Source organism: Lissotriton helveticus, chromosome 1_1 (assembly GCF_964261635.1).
Source record: "Lissotriton helveticus chromosome 1_1, aLisHel1.1, whole genome shotgun sequence".
NCBI lineage: Eukaryota > Metazoa > Chordata > Amphibia > Caudata > Salamandridae > Lissotriton > Lissotriton helveticus.
Window position 1 is genome coordinate 1,318,221,898 of NC_136057.1, and position 25,454 is coordinate 1,318,247,351.

The following is a 25,454-nucleotide window of genomic DNA, read 5'->3' on the forward strand; positions in this document are numbered from 1 at the left end:
GAAACCTTGAATTTCAGTACAATTAATAGGTACAGTGGTGCAAATATCCAGCAGCAATATACTCGACTGTGCAATCCCCCTCTGACAAAGGATGGCAACATGCCTGAAGGGAAAATTTTGGCACATTCAGTTTTTTTAGGTTTCAAATAGATGTACGCAGGAGTACTCCAGAGCAAACAAAAACTTGTCACTATTGACTGAACTCCTATTTATGCCATGTGCCCGTTTCTTTACTTAGCATGCCTGCATGCATTTTTTCTATTCCTGGCTTATGATTTGCTACAATTAAATCACTCAACGCTATTGCCCACCTACAAATCTCCAATTCTAGTTTTGGCAGTGGGTATGAGATTATCACCTAGCTTGTTGTGCCACATTTTCACAATTGTGTCAGTGATTGCACACTTTTTTGGAGTATCTACCGAAGGAAAGACTATAGTGCTAAAAATATTATCTTGATTTCTACGTGGTTTGTTTTGACTGCATCAAGTCGTTATCCCAAACACCAAGATCATTCTTCACTATCGTGGAATTTAATGAAATATGTACTTGTTCATGGGACAAGTAGCTTCATAAATTTACATGTCCTGTAACAAAATCCACTTGTCCCTTTGATGCCATGTAGTGCGCCGTCAAATAATGGCTGCAATCTCTTTATAGAAGAGCTCAGATAATAGCCTCTCTGGTTATGTCAGGCTAATACTATAGAAGGATTTGAATTTTGGAGTTTTTCACCAGCTCTTCTCTAATCTTATCCCATACTGAGAAAGGTCGGCAATTTACCCCTGACAATGGCAGAAGTAAGGTTTCTTCCAGGGCTGGGAAAAATGTGGTTGGAGAACAAGTGAACTTGTAAACACTCAACAGATTTCCGCTGGGGCACATTCATATTTGCTCATGCTAAAATGCAAATCACAAATATTTTCTGGGACTACGGTTTCCTGGCCTACTTAAGGAAATTCATGTGAATTCATGAAAAACGTAAATCTGCATTAATACAAGGACATATATCATGGGTGCACTTTTGTGACTAACATTTGAGCCCCTAATTAAATCTGAGTTAACCAAGACCTTTTGTTTTTATTAAAATGCTATCTCTTCCTATCTGTGAGCTGGCTTCATTGCGTGTCACAGCATTCTGCTCTTTTACATAGTAGTTTTGTTCAGTGCCAGCAATTTCTATGGCAATGTGGCCTTTATGAGACCAAATACTAGCGGTCTAGTAAAAACGCGCTGGCATACAGCACCACGCCTACCTACTAATCCCAAGGTAGAGAAAGGAGCATAGTGTAGGTCAAGTGAGTAACCAGAAAATTAAAATACCCCCCACGTCGATCCAAAGTTCCTATGACACCAAGCAAGCGAAAAAAGTCATTGGACTCCTCACCAGAATAGCTCTCTTGTCTCTTCCATCTAAGCATCTATCCATTCATCCTTTCACCCACTGATATCTAGCATTTCACCTTTTCATTGGCACCCATTCATTCTTTTATCCATTATCCTTTCACCAATCTGTTCGTCCATCTGTTCATCCGTCAGTCCATCCGCTCATCCATATTCAAACCTACACATCCATCTCCAAACCTATCCATTTCAACCATCCATCCATCCTTTCGCTCATCCATACACCCTCCCTTTCACTCATCTATCCACCCTCCCTTTCACTCATCCTTCCACCCACCCTTCGACCCATCCATCAATCCATCCTTCAACTCATCCATTTATCCTTTACACTCATCCATTCTTTCGCTCTCTAATCCTTACACCCTGTAACCCATCCACTCATTCATCCTTTCCTTCATTATAACATCCTTTGTCCATCCACCATCCCCAACACTCAACCAACCCGGTCACTCATTCATCCATCCATCCATCTAGCCAGTCACACTTCCACTCACTCATCCTTTCACCCACACATCCATTCATCCTTTCACAATAATTACGAATCTTTGTCTGCCGAGCTGCAGACAGAAGAGCTCCACCTCTACTGTAGCTGCTAAAGTGGGGCGTTAACGAAGCCCCTGTTTAAACCTATCCTGACATCTCCAAACCTATCGATCCAACTGATCCATCCCGCCTTCCTTTTACTCATCCATCCTTTTGCTCAGCCATCCATCCTTTCACCCCATACATCCTCCTTTTCACTCCTATTCATCCACCCTTTCACTCATCCCTCCATCCATCCCATCCATCCTCCTTTTCACTCATCTATCCACCTACCCTTTCACTTCCTCCATTTATGCTTTCGCTGGTTCATCCACCCTTTCACCCGTCCATCTTCCGATTCACTCATATATCCATCCTCCCTTTAACTAATCCCTCCCTCCACCTTTACACTCAACTGTCCACCCATCCATCCATCAACCCTTCCACCCAGCCACCCACCCACCCACCTACCTACCTACCTACCTACCTATCTATCCATCCCCACCAACTCAGCCATCTATTCATCTACTCTCTCACCCATTAATCCACCCTTTCAATAAGCGTCCATCCTTTCACTCATCAATCCACTTTCAACCTATCCATCCACTCACCCATCCCTTCATTCACCCTTTCATTCCACTCATTCATCCATCCATCCAGCCTTTCACTCATTCATCCATGCATGCATCTATCCATTCACTCTTTCACTCATTAATTTATGCATCTATCATCCACTCTTGCACGTATTCATCCATGCATTTATACATCTACCCTTACACTTATTCATACATGCATCTATCCATCCACCCTTTCACTATTCATCCATGCATCTATTCATCCACCCTTTCACTCACTCTCCCGCCCACCCACCCACCCACCCTTTCAAGTCCATTATGGGGTTTGTCTGCGGACCTGCAGACTGAAGATGCCCATCAAAAACTCTACAGCTGCTGTAGTTGCTACAGCGGTCTGTTCACAATGCCTCTGGTGCAGGCCCAAAGTGAGATGAGAGGCCTAGTGCAAGGACAGAATTGATGGTGGCCTTAGGCCTGCATGAAAGCCCATGGGGAAACTAATGAGCTTTAATGTAAGCCCTCGATGACGTAAGACATGAGAGGCCAAGGGGAGCGGGTCAGGGATGTCAGCGGAGGGTGGTGGGGTGGGTCTAGCAGGTTCAGGCACCGGGTGTAACAAGGTGTACAGGAAACGCAACGTGCCAAGGAGGGGGTGCATGAGAAGAGAAATCAAAGTGAGTTGAAGATGAGCAGGGATATTGGAGCCCTATGAGGCCCAGGAGTGGAGCAGAGAATACAAGGCAGGGGTCATAATGTTTAAGTTAGAGCAAGGGGCCAAGAGACAGAAAAAGCAGCCTCTTACATGCCATTGCTGCAAGTATACTGGAGCTGCGAGAAGCTCGATGTGGGTCTCATGCTTGAAGAACATAAAAGGACCAGGGGAGGTCCTGGAAGCCACACGAGCAGTTGGAGCTTGCTCCAACTTTGAGCTCTGCTTTATCATTTTGTTGTTCTGCTCTGGGGAAATTAAAGTGCAGGCCCCAGCTTTTGCATTGACCCTTTCACTGCCAATAAACTGCTCAGAGCAACTTATTTACTGGCTGTGACCTACAGGGTTGAACAGCAGTGTATCGTATTACCATAAAACTGTCTACTTGTCCTTTGGACAAAATGCAAATTAAAACCTCTTGCCCTCCTAAGAGATCTAGATGTCTCGGGCGTCGGGAGATAGGAATTCCCCATCCCTGTATCAGAGACTGAAACGTCTAATAAATGTGACTCTGATCCTGTAATGCTTTCTCTCTTATGATTGTTGGTGTGTTGATTACGAGCACCTGTAATGCACCATCTGTGATGAAGGATGTTACTGCAGTTAGATATGCCCCTCTACTAACAGATGTTGACCTCTCCTTTCAGACACTTCTTCAAAAGAGAACAATAATGCAACAATCCTATATGGGGGGGCTGTGTTCTAGGTGATATTCTAGGAAGTGAATACAATTGTGTCTCTCCAGATAGAATTGTTTTAATGGTATTTTAAATAAGGATACTGTGTTCTACATGTATAAATCTATTTGTACTCTAACTGATTTTTAAGATGACGCATCTAACAAATGCAGCAAGAAATGTAAAATATTTGAAAATGCTGTTATTGGGCGTCTTAGGTGGTCCTAAGCACAGGACTATGCATCTTTATCTTTCTGCTGAAATAACACCTATCAGGAGGCCTGCTAACTTCTCAATAAGCCTCCCATGCATCTAACAGGTTTAGATATTTTATTTTTTTTAAACTTCAGCAGCTGGAGGGCTGTCGCCAGAGCTGCTACAATATGCAGCCCTCTAGGGAGCTCAACTAGTGATACATTTCATCATCCCCGTAAATAAGTGAAATACAGAGTCAAAGGCAGAAGTATAGAGTCTTGTGGAGTCCTCAAAGTTTCCTAGCTAAAATATACAAATTTCAGGACAATCTGTTCAGATACTCTCCGAAGCAAAGATGGGAAAAACGATGATCCTTCTACATTCCAACTTCCGTGCATTTTGTCCTTGTTCTGGTGGATATGGTAGAGCAATAGGGATCCAGTTCGGGAAGCCCCGGTATCCCACAGGTTTCAGGTGAGGAACAGACCTGCAAAAAAAATAGGCAGACAAAAATTCTTTAACAGCAAGTGTTCAGATAGCTAGAATGAGAGTGCCCACAGACCAAACTTCCAGTGTAAGGTAGATTGAGCAGTAGACAGTGTGGACCCGCTGTAGTCAGGTGAAGAAAGGTTTCACACACTCTGTACAGAGTAGAGTGTAATTTAAAAACTTGACCACTGGTCTACCATGTGAGTTAATCCAAGCATGAAAAACCTTTATGTGCGCTATGTAAAATTTATAAGAAAATTGATTAGAAAACTTCTGTAAAGTTTGAAAGCCTTGGGTCTGATGTCATCACTCAGTGAGCATATTATACCACACCCTATATGTACCTGAAAACTCTAAGTAAGTGACTTCAGAAGGTGATATAACTTCAAATCATCAAAGGACTCATGGTACATAAAAGAGACAAGGTATTTGAATGATATCTAAGTTCAATCATTACATGAGCAGTAAAGGGCAGCTTGTATGCACATCTAGCTTCCAAGGGCTATGGAAAAAACGAGTCAATAGGTAAACACAAGATGAAAGTCCATACCTGAATTTTATACCTCTGGTGCTCTGTAATCTGATGGACCAAAACCAGAGCAGAACAGTCAGAGAGCCTTGAGCGTCACTTTACATTTTACTGGCTGCCTTTACACTGTAACATGTAGAGAAATAAACAACCTACCTGGGTCTTTCCTCCCACGTCCTCTTCCTTTTGTTTGGACTATCACAATTTCAGTTTCCTCCTGAGGCATTTCAGAGATCTTCTGCAGGAAGAGCTTCTCAAGAGATTCAGCCATTAAGACAATGTCATCCCCAGGCTGCATAAAAAAGAATGATAGGCACCAGAAATAAAACATGAATCTATGGTTAGCTTCCAATTACTGTGCTTGCTTAAGACTCACCCCAATCTCTGCAAACATAAATCAATTTTAGAACTGCACCATAAAAATCACATTTACATAAATGTGGGGATAATATTCAGATCAGTTACTTGGTTTTTAATATATAAATGGTTTATGAATGATCCAAGATTGATCCTTTCAAATGGCAAAGTACAAAAGGTTGGGCTGCAGACTGTTCAATACAATATCAACACAATGGTTCCGTAAGGGCTCTCTACAGAGCAGAGTATGCAGTTCCTGATGTGAAAAACAGAGGAATAGGAGGAGTCTAGGAAGGAATATTACTCTGACCCTATAGTGGAGACAGGGTGTCTCCCAAATTGGGAAATAGGGGCATTACACAACCAGCTGGGTGTCATACTTCCTCAAAGAGCATGCTCCTCGTCGGGCCGGAACTGTATTGCCTGTCGGGCATCCTATGAGGGGCTCTTTATTGGAGATATTTTTATCCCAAGCAGTCGGGTGCAGTGTGGGTAAAGGTCCTAATGGTGTAGATGTGTGTGAACGGATGTGCAACAGTAGTGTCGGGAGAATTTAAAAAAAAGGGGAGTACAGTGATGCTCCAAATTCAATTTAATTCAAGAACCCACTGGTCCCAGTTAAAAACGAAAAGTGCAGCCCATTTCAGGAATAATGTCCACTAGTGGCTGTAACTTAAAGGTCGACATGTTTCTTGCCTAGTGTGTTAATCTGTGGCAATTCTTCAGGACCATGTATACCATCTACACAATGGTTGGTTCACTATTAGTATCATCTGTTAACCTAGCAAACGAAACATAGCAACGAAGTTCCTTATGTATGTAGACCAACACAATTAGGGCGAATACCTGGCTCCTTTGAAACACTGGTGGAGGCAAACGCTATAATTATCAGCGTCAGTTCAGCAGTTGCTGATCAGCTCGAGACCTACCCCGTCCTCCACCAGTTCAGCAGTTGCTGATCAGCTCGAGACCTACCCCGTCCTCCACCAGGTCGGAAGTGCCCTCTGTCCCTCCATTTTCTTGATATACTCTCTACAGAGCAGCCAACTAGCCTGTCATCAATTAAGGGTAGCAGTAGGCAATACACCAGACTCCATCAGTAACAGACCCCCCTTAAAAATGCATACAATGGCAATTGGTAATTACATTGATTTTACTGTTCTGTGTTCCCCAGGGCTCCTGATGAAAATGGTACCTCACTTGTGTGGGTAGGCCTAGTGCCCGCGACAGGAAACTACCCAAAAGGCAACGTGGACCCATCATAATTTTACAGTGAAATCGGACTCTTTTTGCAATGTGACTAGCTGTGAATTATGGACCCTCGCTCAGCTGGCACCTAGGAAAACCTAGCAAACCTGTACATTTTTTAAAACTAGACACCTTGGGGCATCCAGGATGGGGTGACTTGTGTGGCTCTACCAGGTTCTTTTACCCAGAATCCCTTGCAAACCTCAAACTTGGTAAAAAAAAAAAAACATTTTCTTCACATTTCTGTGATGGAAAGTTCTGGAATCTGCGGGAAGCCACAAACTTCCACCCACCCAGCATTCCACCAAGTCTCCTGATAAAAATGGTACCTCACTTGTGTGGGAAGGCCTAGTGCCAGAGAAAGGAAACGCCCCAAAACGTACTGCGGTTGCGGGGGTGGGTAAAAGGGAGGCAGAGTAATGGACTGTCCTACATGAAAGGATGTGACAACTTTAAGGAGGAACAAAGCTTTTGTTCGAAGTACCACATTATCTGGATGAACAGACAGCTAGGGAGGCTTGTAAGACAGAGCCTGGTTCTGGCTAACTATGCGAGCAGAGGTGAAGGCAATGTGAAAGCAGTATTAAGGGTTAGAAGCCCAAGAGGGCAATTATGAAGTGGCTCGAAGAGAGCACACAAGAAAAGTCAAAACTAAATTTAAATCTTATTGGGGCTTTATGAAAGGAGACAAGAGGAAACAAGTGAGTAAGAAACCTATTAGCAATGGGAGACTTGAACATATAGTGCTAATCCGGAAGATTGGGAAAGGCAGAGATACCTGAAAGATATCACTCAAGGGTGCCCATAGCAGAGCCCTGCTGGCTGCCAAGATGAAATCGCAGAGTTCAGGAGGAAGGTCGAAAGTTGTCAACTGCCGCCGCTCAATCTCCACACAAGGAGGTGGAGACTGGACAGGTTCGGATGAAGAACTATTCCCTGCTGCTGCGACAGAAGATCTCTCGAAGGGGAAGTCTGATCGGATGATCGTTGGCCATGTTCAGAAGGTCAGTATATCAGACTCTTCGTGCCCAATCCAGAGCCACAAGAATGACTTGAGCCGGGTTGTGGTTGATTTACCAGAGCACTCTTGGCATAAGTGGTATAGGTGAAAAGGCGTAGAGGAAGCCGAAGCTCCACTCGCGACGAAAAACGGTGCCAAGCAAGCACCAGGGCACAATATTGCAGTCATTGTGCGTTCTCTTCGGAGGTCGAACAGATCTAACCGAAGCTCTCCCCACCGCTGAAAGAGATCTAGCACCACCTTCGGATGGAGACACCATTCCTGATCAACTAGTCACTGACGGCCGAATTCGGCCATTCTGGGTTTCAGAGAAAGCACCAGGTGGTGAATCACCAGGGATATTCCCTGATGTTCCACCCATATCCGGAGGCGGAGTCTCTCCTAACAAAGGGTCCACCGTGTTTGTTGCAGTACCACATGGTGGTGGTGTTGTCGGCAAACACCTGCACCACTTTCACTTTGACAGAGGGAACGAATGCCTTCAGTGCCAGTCTGATTGCCCAAATCTCTTAAAGGTTGATATGAAGACTGGACTCTGCCGGAGACCAGATGCCTCTGATCTCAGCCTCTCCCAGGTAGCCGCCCCATGTCAGGAGTGAAGCACCTGTCATCACTGTCAGATCTGGTTGGAGAAGGGAGAGGGATCCGCCTCCGACCCAATCTTGGTTCATTAGCAACCAATGCAGTTGGTGCGCAGTTCCCTCCGAGATCTGAACATAGTCTGAAAGATTCCCCTGATGCTGTGCCCACTGGAACTTCAGGTCCTGCTGCAGTGCCCGGAAATATTATTATTATTATTATTATTCATTTTATTTGTATAGCGCAACAGCTACCCACAAAGGGTTTCCCGGCGCATTTGAAAGATGAATAATTCTGCTATGGACAAGGACCAGCTTAGATGTTGAACAGCCAGGTTTTTAGGGCTTTCCTGAAGCTCATGTAATTGGTTCCATTTCGGGGTGCAATGGGCATAGAATTCCATAATGTGGGTCCCAGAAAAGAAAAGGATTTGCCGCCCATGCGTGAACGTCTGATTTTAGGGATTATAAAAAATTTTGCTGCAGAAGAGCGAAGAGCACGAGAGGGGCAATATGGATGTACCAAATTTTGAAGGTATTTTGGGGCTTTTTTTGTGGAAATTGTATGCATAAAGCAGAGCGATTTGAATTTAATTCGGTTCTCAATTTTTAACCAGTGGCGATCCCGAATATAAATTAGTGGTGGGGGTTGTGTTAGGGATTTTACATAAGAGTCTGGCTGCAGCATTTTGAACTGTCTGCAGCCTGCGAATCGTAGCTTTCTTTGCCCCTAGATACAGTACATTTCCGTATTCAAGCCTAGATGTAATTAGTGCGTTGATTACAGTTTTCCTAGTTGATTCTGGTAGCATCCAACAAATCTTTTTAAGCCATTTTAAAATGGCAAAGCAGGTGGCGGATGTTGTCACTGCTTGTTGATGCATATTAAGAGAATCATCGATAATGATGCCCAAATTACGTGCTTGTATTACTGGGACTGGGAGTAGGCCCATTTCTTGTGGCCAATGTTGGGGGCCCCATAATTTTTTGTCTTTGCCCAGTATCATCACTTCGGTTTTCTCATCGTTTAGTTTAAGAAAATGTTCTTGCATCCATCCTGCAATTTTCACGAGCCCTTGTTTAAGTATAGAGGGATTATCCAAATACCATCTGGAATGATCCAACAGCAGGATGCAGGAGGCCCCAGCGGCCTCAGCGCCATTCTCACCGAAATCCGGAATAGAGGCTGAAACATCAGTATCATAGCTCGAATATCCCGGACTCTCTGCGCATGAAGATAGGCCCAAAACTGCACTGTGCCAGGAATCACTCTGATGAAAGGGAGCTTTTGAGAGGGAGCCCAGTGTGACTTTGGCATGTTGATAATAAACCTCAGTGAGTGCAGGAGGTATGCCATAGTCTGGAGGTGGGAGACTACATCCAGTCGCCGAGATAGGGGAAGACTGGTACCCCTGATCTGGGCAGATAAGCTGCAACCGCAGATATCACTTTTGTGAACAACCGAGGGGCACTGGTATGGCCAAAGGGGAGCCCCTTTCCCATGATGAACCGTAAGTAACGTAAGTGGGCAGGCAGGACGCGGATATGGAAATAAGCATCCTGCAAGTCCAACTCTACCATCCACTATCCTGGGTCTAGGGCAGAAAGGACCTGGGACAAAGTAAGCATTTTGAACCTCTTCCGGAGGAAGAAGTTGAGGGTCTGGAGATATAGGATAAGATACAGGACTTTGTCCTTTTTGGGCACCAGAAAGTAGCGGGAATAACAATCACGTCCTACTCCTGGCACAGGGACCCTCTCTACGGCCCCCTTCGCCAAAAGAGCCCAACTTCCTTGCGGAGGAGCGCCAAATGATTCTCTGACATACGGTCATAGGAGGGTGGCAAGGAAGGAAGGGAAGTCTCAATGGGGAGGGAGTAGCCCCTTCGGACTATCTGCAAAACCCACCTGTCTGACGTCATGGACTACCAGCGGAGGAGGTGATGGTGAATCTTGAGTCCGATTGGTTGATGATGGGCCTGAAACATCGACTAGGAGAGTTTGGAGGCAGTGGCAGATGGGGACTGGGTTGACTGGCCTGCCTGCCATCTCCCTGACCCACAAGGACACTAGGTTTCGCACCACGCAGAGGCTGGACAGCTTGCATGACTCAGTGGCTTGGCTGGGTAGGACGTGGCTGGGCGCTCCTTCTGTAGCCGTGAAAGGCAGACGAAGGGGGACGAATGGTAGGCCCAAGGATCTGGCCGTAGCTCGAGACTCCTTGAAGCACTAAAGCGCAGAGGCTGTCTTGTCGCAGAAAAGGTAAGTGCCATCAAAGAGCATGTCCCTCAAGGTAGACTGGACATCCCCTGAACAGTCAGACGTCCTCAACCAGTCGTAGCGTCATAATGATAGACGAGGCAGCTGTTCTGCCCAGTGAGTCGGTGGTGTCTAGTCCACAACAAATGGTGAATTTTGCTGCGTCTCTCCTGTCCGCAACTGCTTGGGAGAGAACTGTCCGGGCCTCCTCAAGGCACTGAGGCAACACCTGCACAACAGTGTCCCAGATGGAATGAGAGTATCGGCCAAAGAGGTATTCACTCACCGCAACGCCAAGCTGGAGGAAGAAAACCTCCTCTTCCCAAGATGGTCAAGCTTCTTGGATTCTCTATCGGGTGGCAGAAGGGAATGCGCCTTTGGACAACCAAGCTCTTGTGGGAAGGATGTTGCGTAAGGAAAGCTAGGTCTTCCAGAGCGGGCGATGGCGGCAGGCGATTGCCCTGTCCACAGGAGCCCCTGTGCTGGGCTTGGAACAAGTTTCCAGAAGGACATCAGTGAGGGGTTCAATAAAGAGTAAAAGAGGTTCAGAGGTAGAAGACACAGGCTGAAGCACCTCTGTCAGGAGGTTAGTCCTGATAGCCACCAAAAGGAGCTAGAGACCACGGACCTCTGCTGCCTCTCTCACCACCACTGTGTTGGAAGCCCCCTCCTTCGTAGCCAAGGTAGGGAGAGAAACCTGTGGAATTTTAGTTCGTGTATTGAACATCATCTACGCCATCTTGCAGACCCACGTACGAGCATACACGGCAGCCATTTTAGGTACCATGGTCTCCCTGTTCACGATCACTCATCAGCGCACTTCCCTGACCCTGCAAGCGTCCCCCATGCACCCTGACTACCCCCGCTCTCTCAGGCACAAGTCATGAGCCCTCCCCTCCCATGACTCTGTCCCAGGGAATCGCACCCCGCGCTTGACCAACACCTCCTCTCCGTCCATGAATACCCCTCCTTTGATGACCCCTTCCTCTGAGCCTGAACGTCAGCACGGACCGCTGGTCATCCTCTAGCCCGAGGATACAGTTTATTGCCCATTACTGTATGCACTCGCCTTTCCTGAAAGAAGCCGCTATTGATCACGACCCTCCACCCCCAGAGATTCGATCAGGCGCACACATTCCAGAGAGATCGGCAGAACACTCAGCTGCGTGATAGCCCCTCCCAAACATATGAGGGGAAAGGGTCTCTACTGTTGTCATGTGTTGGAATGGGCTGGAACTGGGGGGGGTGACAGGGATATCGTTCTGATGTCATTCTCATGCTCTACAATGTCCTTGTTGTAATAAAGGACGTTCACATGTCTTGAACCAGTGTATAAAAGACCAGGTCTCAGAGAGGTTGAGAGAGCACCTCGAGACGATACCTTGTTGTCCGATCTGACGTGTTCTACTCCGCCGGAATAAAACTTGTTTCCTGTCTTCCAGTCTCCAGCGCCTGCCTCTTTATTGAATAACTTCATATGGTATCAGAGGCGTTTTACGCCGGGCAAATCTAACTTAGGAAACAACCACTGAAATTGCCTGACCATTGTAAATTGATCTTTATCAATTGGCGTCCCAAACGCGGGGCCCATCAGCGACACGTGGATCCAGTGGGAGAGGTCCCAACGACAGAGTGAGCGACTGCAACGATCGGAAGAGCTCCTGTCCAATAGACCCTCGTCTGACAGTGATCATCTGAACTTCACTGATTCCGAGCAGACCTCTCCCGAGTGATCTACGGTCCTGACTGGGAACCACCAGGAGTGCCGCGATAGCCACAGAGAGTAGAGGACGATCGGGCGCTGGAAGCGGAAGACGAGAAACTGTCCATGCGGTCCGGGTAAGGTCGTGACACACGACAAATTGCGAAATTGATTGATTGATTGATTGTTTGATAATACTAGTATTTCCTATTGATTGTTTCTGGGAGATTCTCTATTTGCAAACAAACACAGAATCGCCATACTCTGTTTAGTCTTTGCAGATAGTGAAGGGTAGGCAACGCAAAACTTTAACACGTCGTGCCTATTTTTTTCCTCCCCATTGATTGATTGATTGAATCGAGCATTGAATTGTTCGAAGTTGGTTCTCTTAGGAATCTTCTCTGCCTGCAAACGGGACGAATAGGAATATTCTCTCTCCCATTGCCGATAGTGAAGGGTAGGTAACGCAAAAATTTAACACGTCGTACCTATTTCGTTCCTTCATTGATTGATTGTTTGCCCAAACATTGACTGTTTTGGGAATTGGTTCTTTCTGGAGGTATTCCCTGTTTGCAAATAGCGTAGAATAGAATATTCTGTCCAGTCTTTGCAAATAGGGAAAGGATAGGTAGTGCAGGCTTTTGCCCCCCATTGTAATCCGTCATGCCTATCTTCTCCCCATTGGCTCATAGTTGGGTCAACCCGGACCGCTTATTAGAGATGGACCATCCAGCTCCACTGGAAGGCACCCCTAATAAGGACATGTTTACTAAGCAAGGACTAGTCGCTATAGCTTATAGTAAGTTATGGCATAAATATACAAAAAGGGATCCTAAAAACCAGTGGCCACTGATAGGTTCTTTTGATGAAAATAAAATAAAAACACTAGAAGCAGCTGTAAAAATAAATAAGGTAACATCCACTATGCTCGATAGTATCGGCATGTGGCGCAAAGAAGCAGAGCATCGCAGGAAAAAAGAGGAAGCATAAACAGTGAAAGAATTACGAAAAGCAGCCCATCTGGCCGCAAAAGAACTAGATGAAGAAATAAGAAGAAGAGAGGAAGTTAAACAAACGCAAGAATCGGGACTGACAGGCCAATGCCCTGTCAGGACCACCTCTACGCTCTACCCGGAGATTCCCTCCAAACAGCGAGCAAATGACGAGTTACTGCTCGGTCCTCCAATGATCTACATGCCTCCTCCCTATGCTCCCTGCCAGCCTCTAGCACAACACTCACCAGTCCAGAGTGCGGTCGAGGGTAACCCTAGCGCTAGTGCCCCGACTCTTACGGCCTTCGCACCAGCCACATTGGTAACAACACCAGATGAACTTGAGACTGGCAAACAGTTAAACAGCCAGACCAAATAGGTTGAGCAAAGATGAGCGGGATGGAATCGACCAGATAGCAAAAACCCTGGTAGAACGGAAGGAGAGTTTGGAATATACTATGAATATGCACAACTCACATGCCGGTAGTCACAGACGGCATTTTATTTTACGGTTCAGCTACCACACCCTGAACGCGAATGAGGATAGGTACCAGACTAAAGGTCCTGCTAAATTGACAACTCTATATAGAAGGGTTGATGTCGGAGATGGGGCTGAAAGTGATGTGACGGACCTCTTCATGCAAACGCTTGAGGTCTTCCGCCACCTCGCGGAACAGAAACCAGAGGTCAAGATCACAGTCCCTGAGACGATTGAACACTCACTAGAAGCAGCCAACACCATGATGCCTATCAGAGAAGCTGCCCCCTATTGGGTTCCCCCAAGAGGTCAGGGAACAAACGATGATATCAACCATGCAGATGCCAAAGGGAGGGTTGTGTACAACTGGGTTTACCAACCATGGGATCGGCAAGATATCTTAACTTTTAGACAAACCCTGCCCGACTTAAGAAAGAACCCTACAGCATTCTATACTGAATTAGGCACAGCCTTGGGCTCAACCATAATGACTCTAGCGGACATGGATTTGTTTTTCGGGTTGTGTCTGCCGGCTGATGTGTGGAAGCAAATCCGGAGAGCCGACCACACAGATCTGTTCGGACACACCTGGACAAAACTCGATGAACTAGATAGGCAGCGAGAGCCCGGACAGAAACCTGTAAAAGACATATTGGAACTCCCTGACAAAATAGTGCAGAAGCTGAAAAAACGTTGATCCCAGAAAAGAAGGTAGACTGGTCGATAGTCACGGCCTGCCGCCAGAAACCTCAGGAGGACGTATCAGAATACTTCTCGCGATTTGAAACAGTGTTCTCCGACTACAGTGGCCAAGACATGACCACCGCAACCGGACAACACCTATTCGTGCAGAACTACGTAAAGGGGCTATCGCAAGAGGTCTCCCAAAAGTTACAGACTAGCGAAAGTAGTTGGGGAGCCTCTAAACCTGCAGCTATCCTTCAGATGGCTCAGTATTACGAACACCAAAAGAATGAGAACGAAAGGGCAACTGAGAAAAAGAAAAAGGACCTAAAGGAACGAGTAATGATTGCACAATTACAGGGAGTGACCACAGGGAGGGAACGGTATAGGGGGAACTACCAGTCAAATGCCCCTAGGAATTCGGCCCCTAGAGAACGCAACCCCACCCCTGGCGCTCCACGAACCGACCTTGATGAGAACCAATGTGCATTTTGTAAAGAATTTGGACATTGGAAGTCTCAATGCCTAGCCCTTCGGGAACTGATTAAAAATAAAGAAACAAGGGACATGACAAATGGCCCCAAAACTGGAGGGCAGGGACGAGGACAGACTCACGACACCACCAATGACCGATCTGGTAGATCAAACACATTTGACCGCCCCCGACAGAATCAGTGCCAACAGTCCGATGGCTACAATGATCACGACTCTGCATAGGACTGCCAGGGGCAAGGGAGGGATCCAGTCGAGCTCTGTGTTGACCAGCAAGGTCCTTATGTCACTGCTAAGGTCCAGGGTACAAAGTCTCCATTTTTGGTAGACACTGGAGCGACACGTAGTGTGTTATCAAAACGACTGATTCCAAGGGCACCCTTGTCTGGCTCACACATCACCTCGATAGGTTTCGATGGGACGCCCTCCACTAATCCCCTGTCTGTACCTATCTCCTTTGACCTAGGAAACAATCCCACTGACACGACGTTTCTGCTCTCCTCCAACTCCCCTGACGCTATTATGGGTATTGATTTACTGAAACATTTCCGAGCTACTATTAGGTGTTCCCCGGATGGAGTCCGAGTCATCCTGTACGACAACCCGAGCATGTCCAGACCCTACCCCGCACGACATATGTACACCATAACCGATGCTGACCTATCCTTGCTCGACTCGCTACCCCTGCACCTATGGGCCAGAAACGACTCGGATGTAGGACGAATGATGATCGATCCTGTACACATAACTGTTCGACCAGATGCAATACTCCCGAAACTCCCACAGTACCGGATATCGCCCGAAGGCGAGAAGGCATTGGTAGCGATTATTCAGTCCTTGGTAGATGCAGGAGTGGTAGAGGAAGTGGTTAGTAATGTCTGCAATAGTCCTATCCTACCCATTGTTAAGAAGCAAGGTGAGGGGGATGAGAAAGCGTACCGCTTCATCATCGACCTACGAGAAGTCAACAAAGTGGTGGTGCCACAGTACCCCGTAGTCTCAGACATCGCCACCATTCTGACCCTCATCCCGTCCACTGCCACCATCTTCACCGTTATAGATCTTAAAAATGCATTTTTCTCTATCCCCATCCATCCAGACAGCCGTTCTCTTCGGCTTCACTTTAAACAAGCATTGGAAATGCAATAGGTCTCGCAATAGAATAGTTAGACATTTTTCTTTTTGCAAATGGAAGAGTGGCGTTGCGTGGATGAGTGGCGTTGCGTGGATGAGTGGCGTTGCGTGGATGAGTGGCGTTGCGTGGGTGAGTGGCGTTGCGTGGGTGAGTGGCGTTGCGTGGGTGAGTGGCGTTGCGTGTGTGAGTGGCGTTGCGTGTGTGAGTGGCGTTGCGTGTGTGAGTGGCGTTGCGTGTGTGAGTGGCGTTGCGTGTGTGAGTGGCGTTGCGTGTGTGAGTGGCGTTGCGTGTGTGAGTGGCGTTGCGTGTGTGAGTGGCGTTGCGTGTGTGAAGGATTGGTAGTGTGGGCACTGCTGCTTGGGGTATCTGCGAGATTTGTGTAAGTAAATGGAGAGGGGGGAGAGAGTTGTAAGAGAGTGAAAGAGGCAGAAACGTTGAGAGGAAAAGAAAGTGTGAATCTGTAAGCTGAGAGATGTGGCATAACAGAAGGATTGGTAGTGCGGGCACTGCTGCTTGGGGTATCTGCGAGATTTGTGTAAGTAAATGGAGAGGGGGGAGAGAGTTGGAAGAGAGAGTGAAAGAGGCAGAAACGTGGAGAGTAAAAGAAAGAGAGAAGGAATCTGTAAGCTGAGAGATGTGGCATAACAGAAGGATTGGTAGTGCGGGCACTGCTGCTTGGGGTATCTGCGAGATTTGTGTAAGTAAATGGAGAGGGGGGAGAGAGTTGGAAGAGAGAGTGAAAGAGGCAGAAACGTGGAGAGTAAAAGAAAGAGCGAAGGAATATGTAAGCTGAGAGATGTGGCATAACAGAAGGATTGGTAGTGCGGGCACTGCTGCTTGGGGTATCTGCGAGATTTGTGTAAGTAAATGGAGAGGGGGGAGAGAGTTGGAAGAGCGAGTGAAAGAGGCAGAAACGTGGAGAGTAAAAGAAAGAGCGAAGGAATCTGTAAGCTGAGAGATGTGGCATAACAGAAGGATTGGTAGTGCGGGCACTGCTGCTTGGGGTATCTGCGAGATTTGTGTAAGTAAATGGAGAGGGGGGAGAGAGTTGGAAGAGAGAGTGAAAGAGGCAGAAACGTGGAGAGTAAAAGAAAGAGCGAAGGAATCTGTAAGCTGAGAGATGTGGCATAACAGAAGGATTGGTAGTGCGGGCACTGCTGCTTGGGGTATCTGCGAGATTTGTGTAAGTAAATGGAGAGGGGGGAGAGAGTTGGAAGAGCGAGTGAAAGAGGCAGAAACGTGGAGAGTAAAAGAAAGAGCGAAGGAATCTGTAAGCTGAGAGATGTGGCATAACAGAAGGACTGGTAGTGCGGGCACTGCTGCTTGGGGTATCTGCGAGATTTGTGTAAGTAAATGGAGAGGGGGGGAGAGAGTTGGAAGAGAGAGTGAAAGAGGCAGAAACGTGGAGAGTAAAAGAAAGAGCGAAGGAATATGTAAGCTGAGAGATGTGGCATAACAGAAGGCTTGGTAGTGCGGGCACTGCTGCTTGTGGTATCTGCGAGATTTGTGTAAGTAAATGGAGAGGGGGGAGAGAGTTGTAAGAGAGAGTGAAAGAGGCAGAAACGTTGAGAGGAAAAGAAAGTGCGAATCTGTAAGCTGGGAGATGTGGCATAACAGAAGGATTGGTAGTGCGGGCACTGCTGCTTGGGGTATCTGCGAGATTTGTGTAAGTAAATGGAGAGGGGGGAGAGAGTTGGAAGAGAGAGTGAAAGAGGCAGAAACGTGGAGAGTAAATGAAAGTGCAAAGGAATCTGTAAACTGAGAGATGTGGCATAACAGAAGGATTGGTAGTGCGGGCACTGCTGCTTGGGGTATCTGCGAGATTTGTGTAAGTAAATGGAGAGGGGGGAGAGAGTTGTAAGAGAGAGTGAAAGAGGCAGAATCGTTGAGAGGAAAAGAAAGTGCGAATCTGTAAGCTGAGAGATGTGGCATAACAGAAGGATTGGTAGTGCGGGCACTGCTGCTTGGGGTATCTGCGAGATTTGTGTAAGTAAATGGAGAGGGGGGAGAGAGTTGGAAGAGAGAGTGAAAGAGGCAGAAACGTGGAGAGTAAAAGAAAGAGCGAAGGAATATGTAAGCTGAGAGATGTGGCATAACAGAAGGATTGGTAGTGCGGGCACTGCTGCTTGGGGTATCTGCGAGATTTGTGTAAGTAAATGGAGAGGGGGAGAGAGTTGTAAGAGAGAGTGAAAGAGGCAGAATCGTTGAGAGGAAAAGAAAGTGCGAATCTGTAGGCTGAGAGATGTGGCATAACAGAAGGATTGGTAGTGCGGGCACTGCTGCTTGGGGTATCTGCGAGATTTGTGTAAGTAAATGGAGAGGGGGGAGAGAGTTGGAAGAGAGAGTGAAAGAGGCAGAAACGTGGAGAGTAAAAGAAAGAGCGAAGGAATATGTAAGCTGAGAGATGTGGCATAACAGAAGGATTGGTAGTGCGGGCACTGCTGCTTAGGGTTTCTGCGAGATTTGTGTAAGTAAATGGAGAGGGGGAGAGAGTTGTAAGAGAGAGTGAAAGAGGCAGAAACGTGGAGAGTAAAAGAAAGAGCGAAGGAATCTGTAAGCTGAGAGATGTGGCATAACAGAAGGATTGGTAGTGCGGGCACTGCTGCTTGGGGTATCTGCGAGATTTGTGTAAGTAAATGGAGAGGGGGGAGAGAGTTGGAAGAGAGAGTGAAAGAGGCAGAAACGTGGAGAGTAAAAGAAAGAGCGAAGGAATATGTAAGCTGAGAGATGTGGCATAACAGAAGGATTGGTAGTGCGGGCACTGCTGCTTGGGGTATCTGCGAGATTTGTGTAAGTAAATGGAGAGGGGGGAGAGAGTTGGAAGAGAGAGTGAAAGAGGCAGAAACGTGGAGAGTAAATGAAAGTGCAAAGGAATCTGTAAACTGAGAGATGTGGCATAACAGAAGGATTGGTAGTGCGGGCACTGCTGCTTGGGGTATCTGCGAGATTTGTGTAAGTAAATGGAGAGGGGGGAGAGAGTTGTAAGAGAGAGTGAAAGAGGCAGAATCGTTGAGAGGAAAAGAAAGTGCGAATCTGTAAGCTGAGAGATGTGGCATAACAGAAGGATTGGTAGTGCGTGCACTGCTGCTTGGGGTATCTGCGAGATTTGTGTAAGTAAATGGAGAGGGGGGAGAGAGTTGGAAGAGAGAGTGAAAGAGGCAGAAACGTGGAGAGTAAAAGAAAGAGCGAAGGAATATGTAAGCTGAGAGATGTGGCATAACAGAAGGATTGGTAGTGCGGGCACTGCTGCTTGGGGTATCTGCGAGATTTGTGTAAGTAAATGGAGAGGGGGGAGAGAGTTGGAAGAGAGAGTGAAAGAGGCAGAAACGTGGAGAGTAAAAGAAAGAGCGAAGGAATCTGTAAGCTGAGAGATGTGGCATAACAGAAGGATTGGTAGTGCGGGCACTGCTGCTTGGGGTATCTGCGAGATTTGTGTAAGTAAATGGAGAGGGGGGAGAGAGTTGGAAGAGAGAGTGAAAGAGGCAGAAGCGTGGAGAGTAAAAGAAAGAGCGAAGGAATATGTAAGCTGAGAGATGTGGCATAACAGAAGGATTGGTAGTGCGGGCACTGCTGCTTAGGGTTTCTGCGAGATTTGTGTAAGTAAATGGAGAGGGGGGAGAGAGTTGGAAGAGAGAGTGAAAGAGGCAGAAACGTGGAGAGTAAAAGAAAGAGCGAAGGAATATGTAAGCTGAGAGATGTGGCATAACAGAAGGATTGGTAGTGCAGGCACTGCTGCTTGGGGTATCTGCGAGATTTGTGTAAGTAAATGGAGAGGGGGGAGAGAGTTGGAAGAGAGAGTGAAAGAGGCAGAAACGTGGAGAGTAAAAGAAAGAGCGAAGGAATATGTAAGCTGAGAGATGTGGCATAACAGAAGGCTTGGTAGTGCGGGCACTGCTGCTTGTGGTATCTGCGAGATTTGTGTAAGTAAATGGAGAGGGGGGAGAGAGTTGTAAGAGAGAGTGAAAGAGGCAGAAACGTTGAGAGGAAAATAAAGTGCGAATCTGTAAGCTGGGAGATGTGGCATAACAGAAGGATTGGTAGTGCGGGCACTGCTGCTTGGGGTATCTGCGAGATTTGTGTAAGTAAATGGAGAGGGGGGAGAGAGTTGTAAGAGTGAAAGAGGCAGAATCGTTGAGAGGAAAAGAAAGTGCGAATCTGTAAGCTGAGAGATGTGGCATAACAGAAGGATTGGTAGTGCGGGCACTGCTGCTTGGGGTATCTGCGAGATTTGTGCAAGTAAATGGAGAGGGGGGAGAGAGTTGGAAGAGAGAGTGAAAGAGGCAGAAACGTGGAGAGTAAAAGAAAGAGCGAAGGAATATGTAAGCTGAGAGATGTGGCATAACAGAAGGATTGGTAGTGCGGGCACTGCTGCTTGGGGTATCTGCGAGATTTGTGTAAGTAAATGGAGAGGGGGGAGAGAGTTGGAAGAGAGAGTGAAAGAGGCAGAAACGTGGAGAGTAAAAGAAAGAGCGAAGGAATCTGTAAGCTGAGAAATGTGGCATAACAGAAGGATTGGTAGTGCGGGCACTGCTGCATGGGGTATCTTCGAGATTTGTGTAAGTAAATGGAGAGGGGGGAGAGAGTTGGAAGAGAGAGTGAAAGAGGCAGAAACGTGGAGAGTAAATGAAAGTGCGAAGGAATCTGTAAACTGAGAGATGTGGCATAACAGAAGGATTGGTAGTGCGGGCACTGCTGCTTGGGGTATCTGCGAGATTTGTGTAAGTAAATGGAGAGGGGGGAGAGAGTTGTAAGAGAGAGTGAAAGAGGCAGAATCGTTGAGAGGAAAAGAAAGTGCGAATCTGTAAGCTGAGAGATGTGGCATAACAGAAGGATTGGTAGTGCGGGCACTGCTGCTTGGGGTATCTGCGAGATTTGTGTAAGTAAATGGAGAGGGGGGAGAGAGTTGGAAGAGAGAGTGAAAGAGGCAGAAACGTGGAGAGTAAAAGAAAGAGCGAAGGAATCTGTAAGCTGAGAGATGTGGCATAACAGAAGGATTGGTAGTGCGGGCACTGCTGCTTGGGGTATCTGCGAGATTTGTGTAAGTAAATGGAGAGGGGGGAGAGAGTTGGAAGAGAGAGTGAAAGAGGCAGAAACGTGGAGAGTAAAAGAAAGAGCGAAGGAATATGTAAGCTGAGAGATGTGGCATAACAGAAGGATTGGTAGTGCGGGCACTGCTGCTTGGGGTATCTGCGAGATTTGTGTAAGTAAATGGAGAGGGGGGAGAGAGTTGGAAGAGAGAGTGAAAGAGGCAGAAACGTGGAGAGTAAAAGAAAGAGCGAAGGAATATGTAAGCTGAGAGATGTGGCATAACAGAAGGATTGGTAGTGCGGGCACTGCTGCTTAGGGTTTCTGCGAGATTTGTGTAAGTAAATGGAGAGGGGGGAGAGAGTTGGAAGAGAGAGTGAAAGAGGCAGAAACGTGGAGAGTAAAAGAAAGAGCGAAGGAATCTGTAAGCTGAGAGATGTGGCATAACAGAAGGATTGGTAGTGCGGGCACTGCTGCTTGGGGTATCTGCGAGATTTGTGTAAGTAAATGGAGAGGGGGGAGAGAGTTGGAAGAGAGAGTGAAAGAGGCAGAAACTTGGAGAGTTTGGAAGGGTGGTTGGGAGGCAGTGAAGTGAAATGTGAGGAGGCACTCCGATTACCTCTTCAAATTGTAAAACAGACGGAGGGCATTGCTGTGGGGAGGGGGTGTAGGAGAAATGCACACGGCGGGCAGGGGAGGGGGCGGAGCGGGGAGAGCGGCATGTGGGTGTCAAGAAGCCGGGGCCTTTGAAGTGAAGATAAGCTTCACTTCAAAAGGTGTCGGAGGAATGCGGGTGAGGGAACAGACGGCAATTGCGGCTGAGGGAACTGATGTGCACGCGCTTTTAAGCTCAATGCACATGCGCATTGAGCTTAAAAGTCACGGGCACTGCAAGGAATCGCCACGATTCCTTGCTTCTTAGTTAAAGGTTGTTTAAGCCGCAATAGGCTCGCAAGCTCGATGCGCATGCGCATCGACAGGCGAGACCTAAAAACCGTTCATACCGATTTTGTAGAGCTCCCCAGGGCTACACTGAAAGTCCCAGCATTTACAGCCAAGCCCTGAAAAGGCAGTTGGACGCTGTCCAGCTACCAGATGGAGTAGTGTTGATCCAATATGTCGACGATATCCTTTTGGCTGCCAACACCACTCCACTTGCAATCACAGCCACTATCCAACTCTTGCACTTTCTCGCGGAGAATGGCCACAAAGTCTCCAAAAAGAAACTGCAGTTCTGTCAGTCCCAAGTAACATATCTAGGTCATCTCCTGTCCAAAGAAGGGAGAAAACTTACACACGACAGAATCCAAACCATCCTAGACACCCCTATTCCAAAAACACAGAAGCAAGTCCGTTCATTAGTAGGCCTTACTTCTTTCTGCCGACAATGGCTACCAAATTTCAGTCTCATTATAAAACCCCTACTTTCCCTGTTGACCAAAGATGTTCCGTTCCCACTCCCGTGGACCCCCGAATGCCAAGCATCCTTTAAGGAGTTGCGAGATGCCCTTTGCTCGGCACCCGTTCTAGGAACACCAGATTACTCCAAGCCGTTCTCCCTCTTCACTAACGAAAGGGAGGGATGCGCATTGACTGTTCTAACTCAGCCCATCGGCGCCAAACAGCGCCCTTGTGCCTACTTTTCTGCCACTCTTGATCCAGTCGCCAGAGCTCTACCAGCCTGCCTTCGAGCAGTAGCTGCTGCTGCTGTCTCTATCCGACAGAGTGAGGGAATTGTACTTTCGAACACTCTCACAGTATTAGTACCCCATGCAGTTGACACGCTTTTGAACCAGACAAAGACTCAACACCTGACTAGTGCACGACTGACAGGATACTAATTGACTTTGCTTGCGCCCCACATCACCCTGAAGAGATGCACGACATTGAATCCTGCTACACTGTTACCCTTGTCCGAAAATGACCCCGATGTGCCCCCTATACACGACTGTGTGACCCTCATGGACGAGCAGACTAGGAGTAGAATTGACCTCCGAGACATTGCTTTCACAGACCCTGACGGAGAACTATGGGTAGATGGCTCTTGCATCAAACTCCCAGACGGCACCACTTCTGCTGCCTATGCGGTAACGACTGCTCGAACAGTAGTTGAAACAGCTTGCATCACACAACGATCCGCACAGGCAGCAGAACTAATTGCCCTCACACGAGCATGTATCATAGCAGCAGGAACCACGGCGAACATTTACACAGACAGCCAGTACGCCTTCGGGGTAGTTCATCATTTTGGGATCCTGTGGAGGGAAAGGGGATTCCTGACGTCCCATGGTACACCCATCCTTCACGGAGATTTAGTCTCCGCCCTGATTGAAGCAGTCCTTCTCCCCACACGATTAGCAGTGATCAAATGTCAGGCACACAAGAAGGTGACAGATTTAGTTGGACAGGGAAACGCACTAGCCGACATCACTGCCCGAACCACAGCTGAGAATAGGGCCACGTCACGCATGTATGTGACCAGGTCACAAGCAGAAAAATGGACGAACGCTAGGGAAACGATCAGGGATATCCAATCGACCAGCACACCACACGAACTGACTGAGTGGGCACGGGTGGGTCTAAGGGACGATGAAGGCTGCTGGCGAACAAAGGACACAAACAAATGGTTGCTGCCTGATGCATACTTGATTCCCATACTGACAATGGCACATTCCCCTGCTCACATAGGTTCTGCCCCCATGATCGAACTCATTTCCAAAGTCTGGCATAACGGCAAGATCTCTGACTCAGCCAAACGCCTAGTCCAACAGTGCCTTATCTGCTTACAACACAACCCCGGGAAAGGAACTGTAGTACCCCGGGGAGGGTTTGGGATCCCCGACCACCCCTTTGAGGTCCTCCAGATGGATTACATCCAGCTAGAGAGGTGCCAAGGCTTGAAGTACGTATTAGTCATTGTATGTGCCTTCAGCAAATGGGTGGAAGCCTATCCGACCCGTGATAACACTGCCATGACTACTGCCAAAGTACTATTGAAGGAGTTTTTCCCTCGCTATGGCCTTTGTCGAATTTTATGGAGCGACAATGGCCCCCACTTCATAGCTGAAGTTATCCAACTTATCCTGAAGGGGTTAGGGGTCAAACAAAGGTTCCATGCGGTCTTCCACCCCCAATCCGCTGGCCTGGTTGAACGACACAACGCCACACTGAAACTGAAACTGTCAAAAATAGTGGCCACCACAGGACTTAAGTGGCCAGATGCCCTTCCACTGGCATTACTATCGATGCGCTCCACCCCCACTAAGCACCACTTGACCCCCTACGAAGTTGTGTTTGGGCGGCCTATGAACCTCTGGACTGCCCCCAAACCAACCTCCATTCATGACGTCCCGACGTCCTGCTGTCAGATTATTTGTACAAGTTAACTAAAACGTTGTCTGTCATTCATCAACAGGTGCAGCAGGCCATCCCCGATGCTTCCAGGGGTCCCGGTCACGATATCCAACCGGGCGACTATATTTTGATCCGGAACTTTCAACGAGCAAAGAGTCTGGAACCCCGGTGGACGGGCCCCTGGCAAGTACTGATCACCACTCGGACGGCTCTTCGAGTGGAGGGGAAGAAGCACTGGCTGCACGCCCATCACTGCAAAAAGATTTCCTCGACCCTGGCCACGACAGACAACGTCAGCACCCAAGAAGAGCTCCTGAACAAAGACCGACCTTCACTGAACTGCTATCCTGATACCGAGGCACTTGAACTTGCAAAACACTCTGATCCTACTGTGCCATCTCGAGAAGGGTATTTCCTGCGTCGAAAGGAGGGAGCTTCGGCTAAGTAGGCCACTGACTAAGTTAAAAATCTCAGAACGGTGACCCAAAGCAACCAAGGGTTACCTGGAGAGAAGCTAAACTAAGTCTGTGGTTCTGCCCACTACCGAGCACCTTGAAGATGAAGATGATGGAAGCGCCAGATAAGAAGATGATGGAAGCGCCAGATAAGAAGACGTCGAAAGCAACAGGAAATACCCACTATAGGAATCCAAAAACTGACAATTTGCACAAACCAAAGACAATCGCTTTCTTCATTGTCTTCCTCTTTTGCCTCCTCCTCATGACTTCCTTCTGGATCCTGGAGGAAAGCACGCCCGCTCACCAAATGTTGCCGACCACTGTCCAGCCGACCACCGTGAAAGAGCACCACCTGATCACCCTTTCACCTCAGCTTCGAGAAAGGCGTAGGGAATTCTGGAACAATTCCTTTGTACAACTGTTGCACCAACACAACCTTGCTGCAAATGCCACCAACTGCTGGATCTGTGGGTTGCTCCCACATGCTACCGGACACTCCATCCCCTTTATTCCTTCACCTTTCTCAGTCCACGGCTCCTGCCTCGCCTGGTTGATCCTCATGCAAGAAAGC

At 47.6% G+C, this 25,454-nt stretch overlaps 1 protein-coding gene across 7 annotated transcripts in view; it reads right to left on the reverse strand.

Annotated features, from left to right (window-relative positions):
• Window positions 1-25,454, reverse strand: part of BRD4 (bromodomain containing 4) — a 1,377,132-nt gene that overhangs the window by 1,179,610 nt on the left and 172,068 nt on the right. For all 7 annotated transcript variants that reach the window (XM_078681876.1, XM_078681852.1, XM_078681859.1 and 4 more), the window contains exon 4: window positions 5,257-5,392. In XM_078681876.1, coding sequence (XP_078538002.1) covers window positions 5,257-5,392 — 136 coding nt within the window. The remainder of the gene's footprint in view (window positions 1-5,256; window positions 5,393-25,454) is intronic.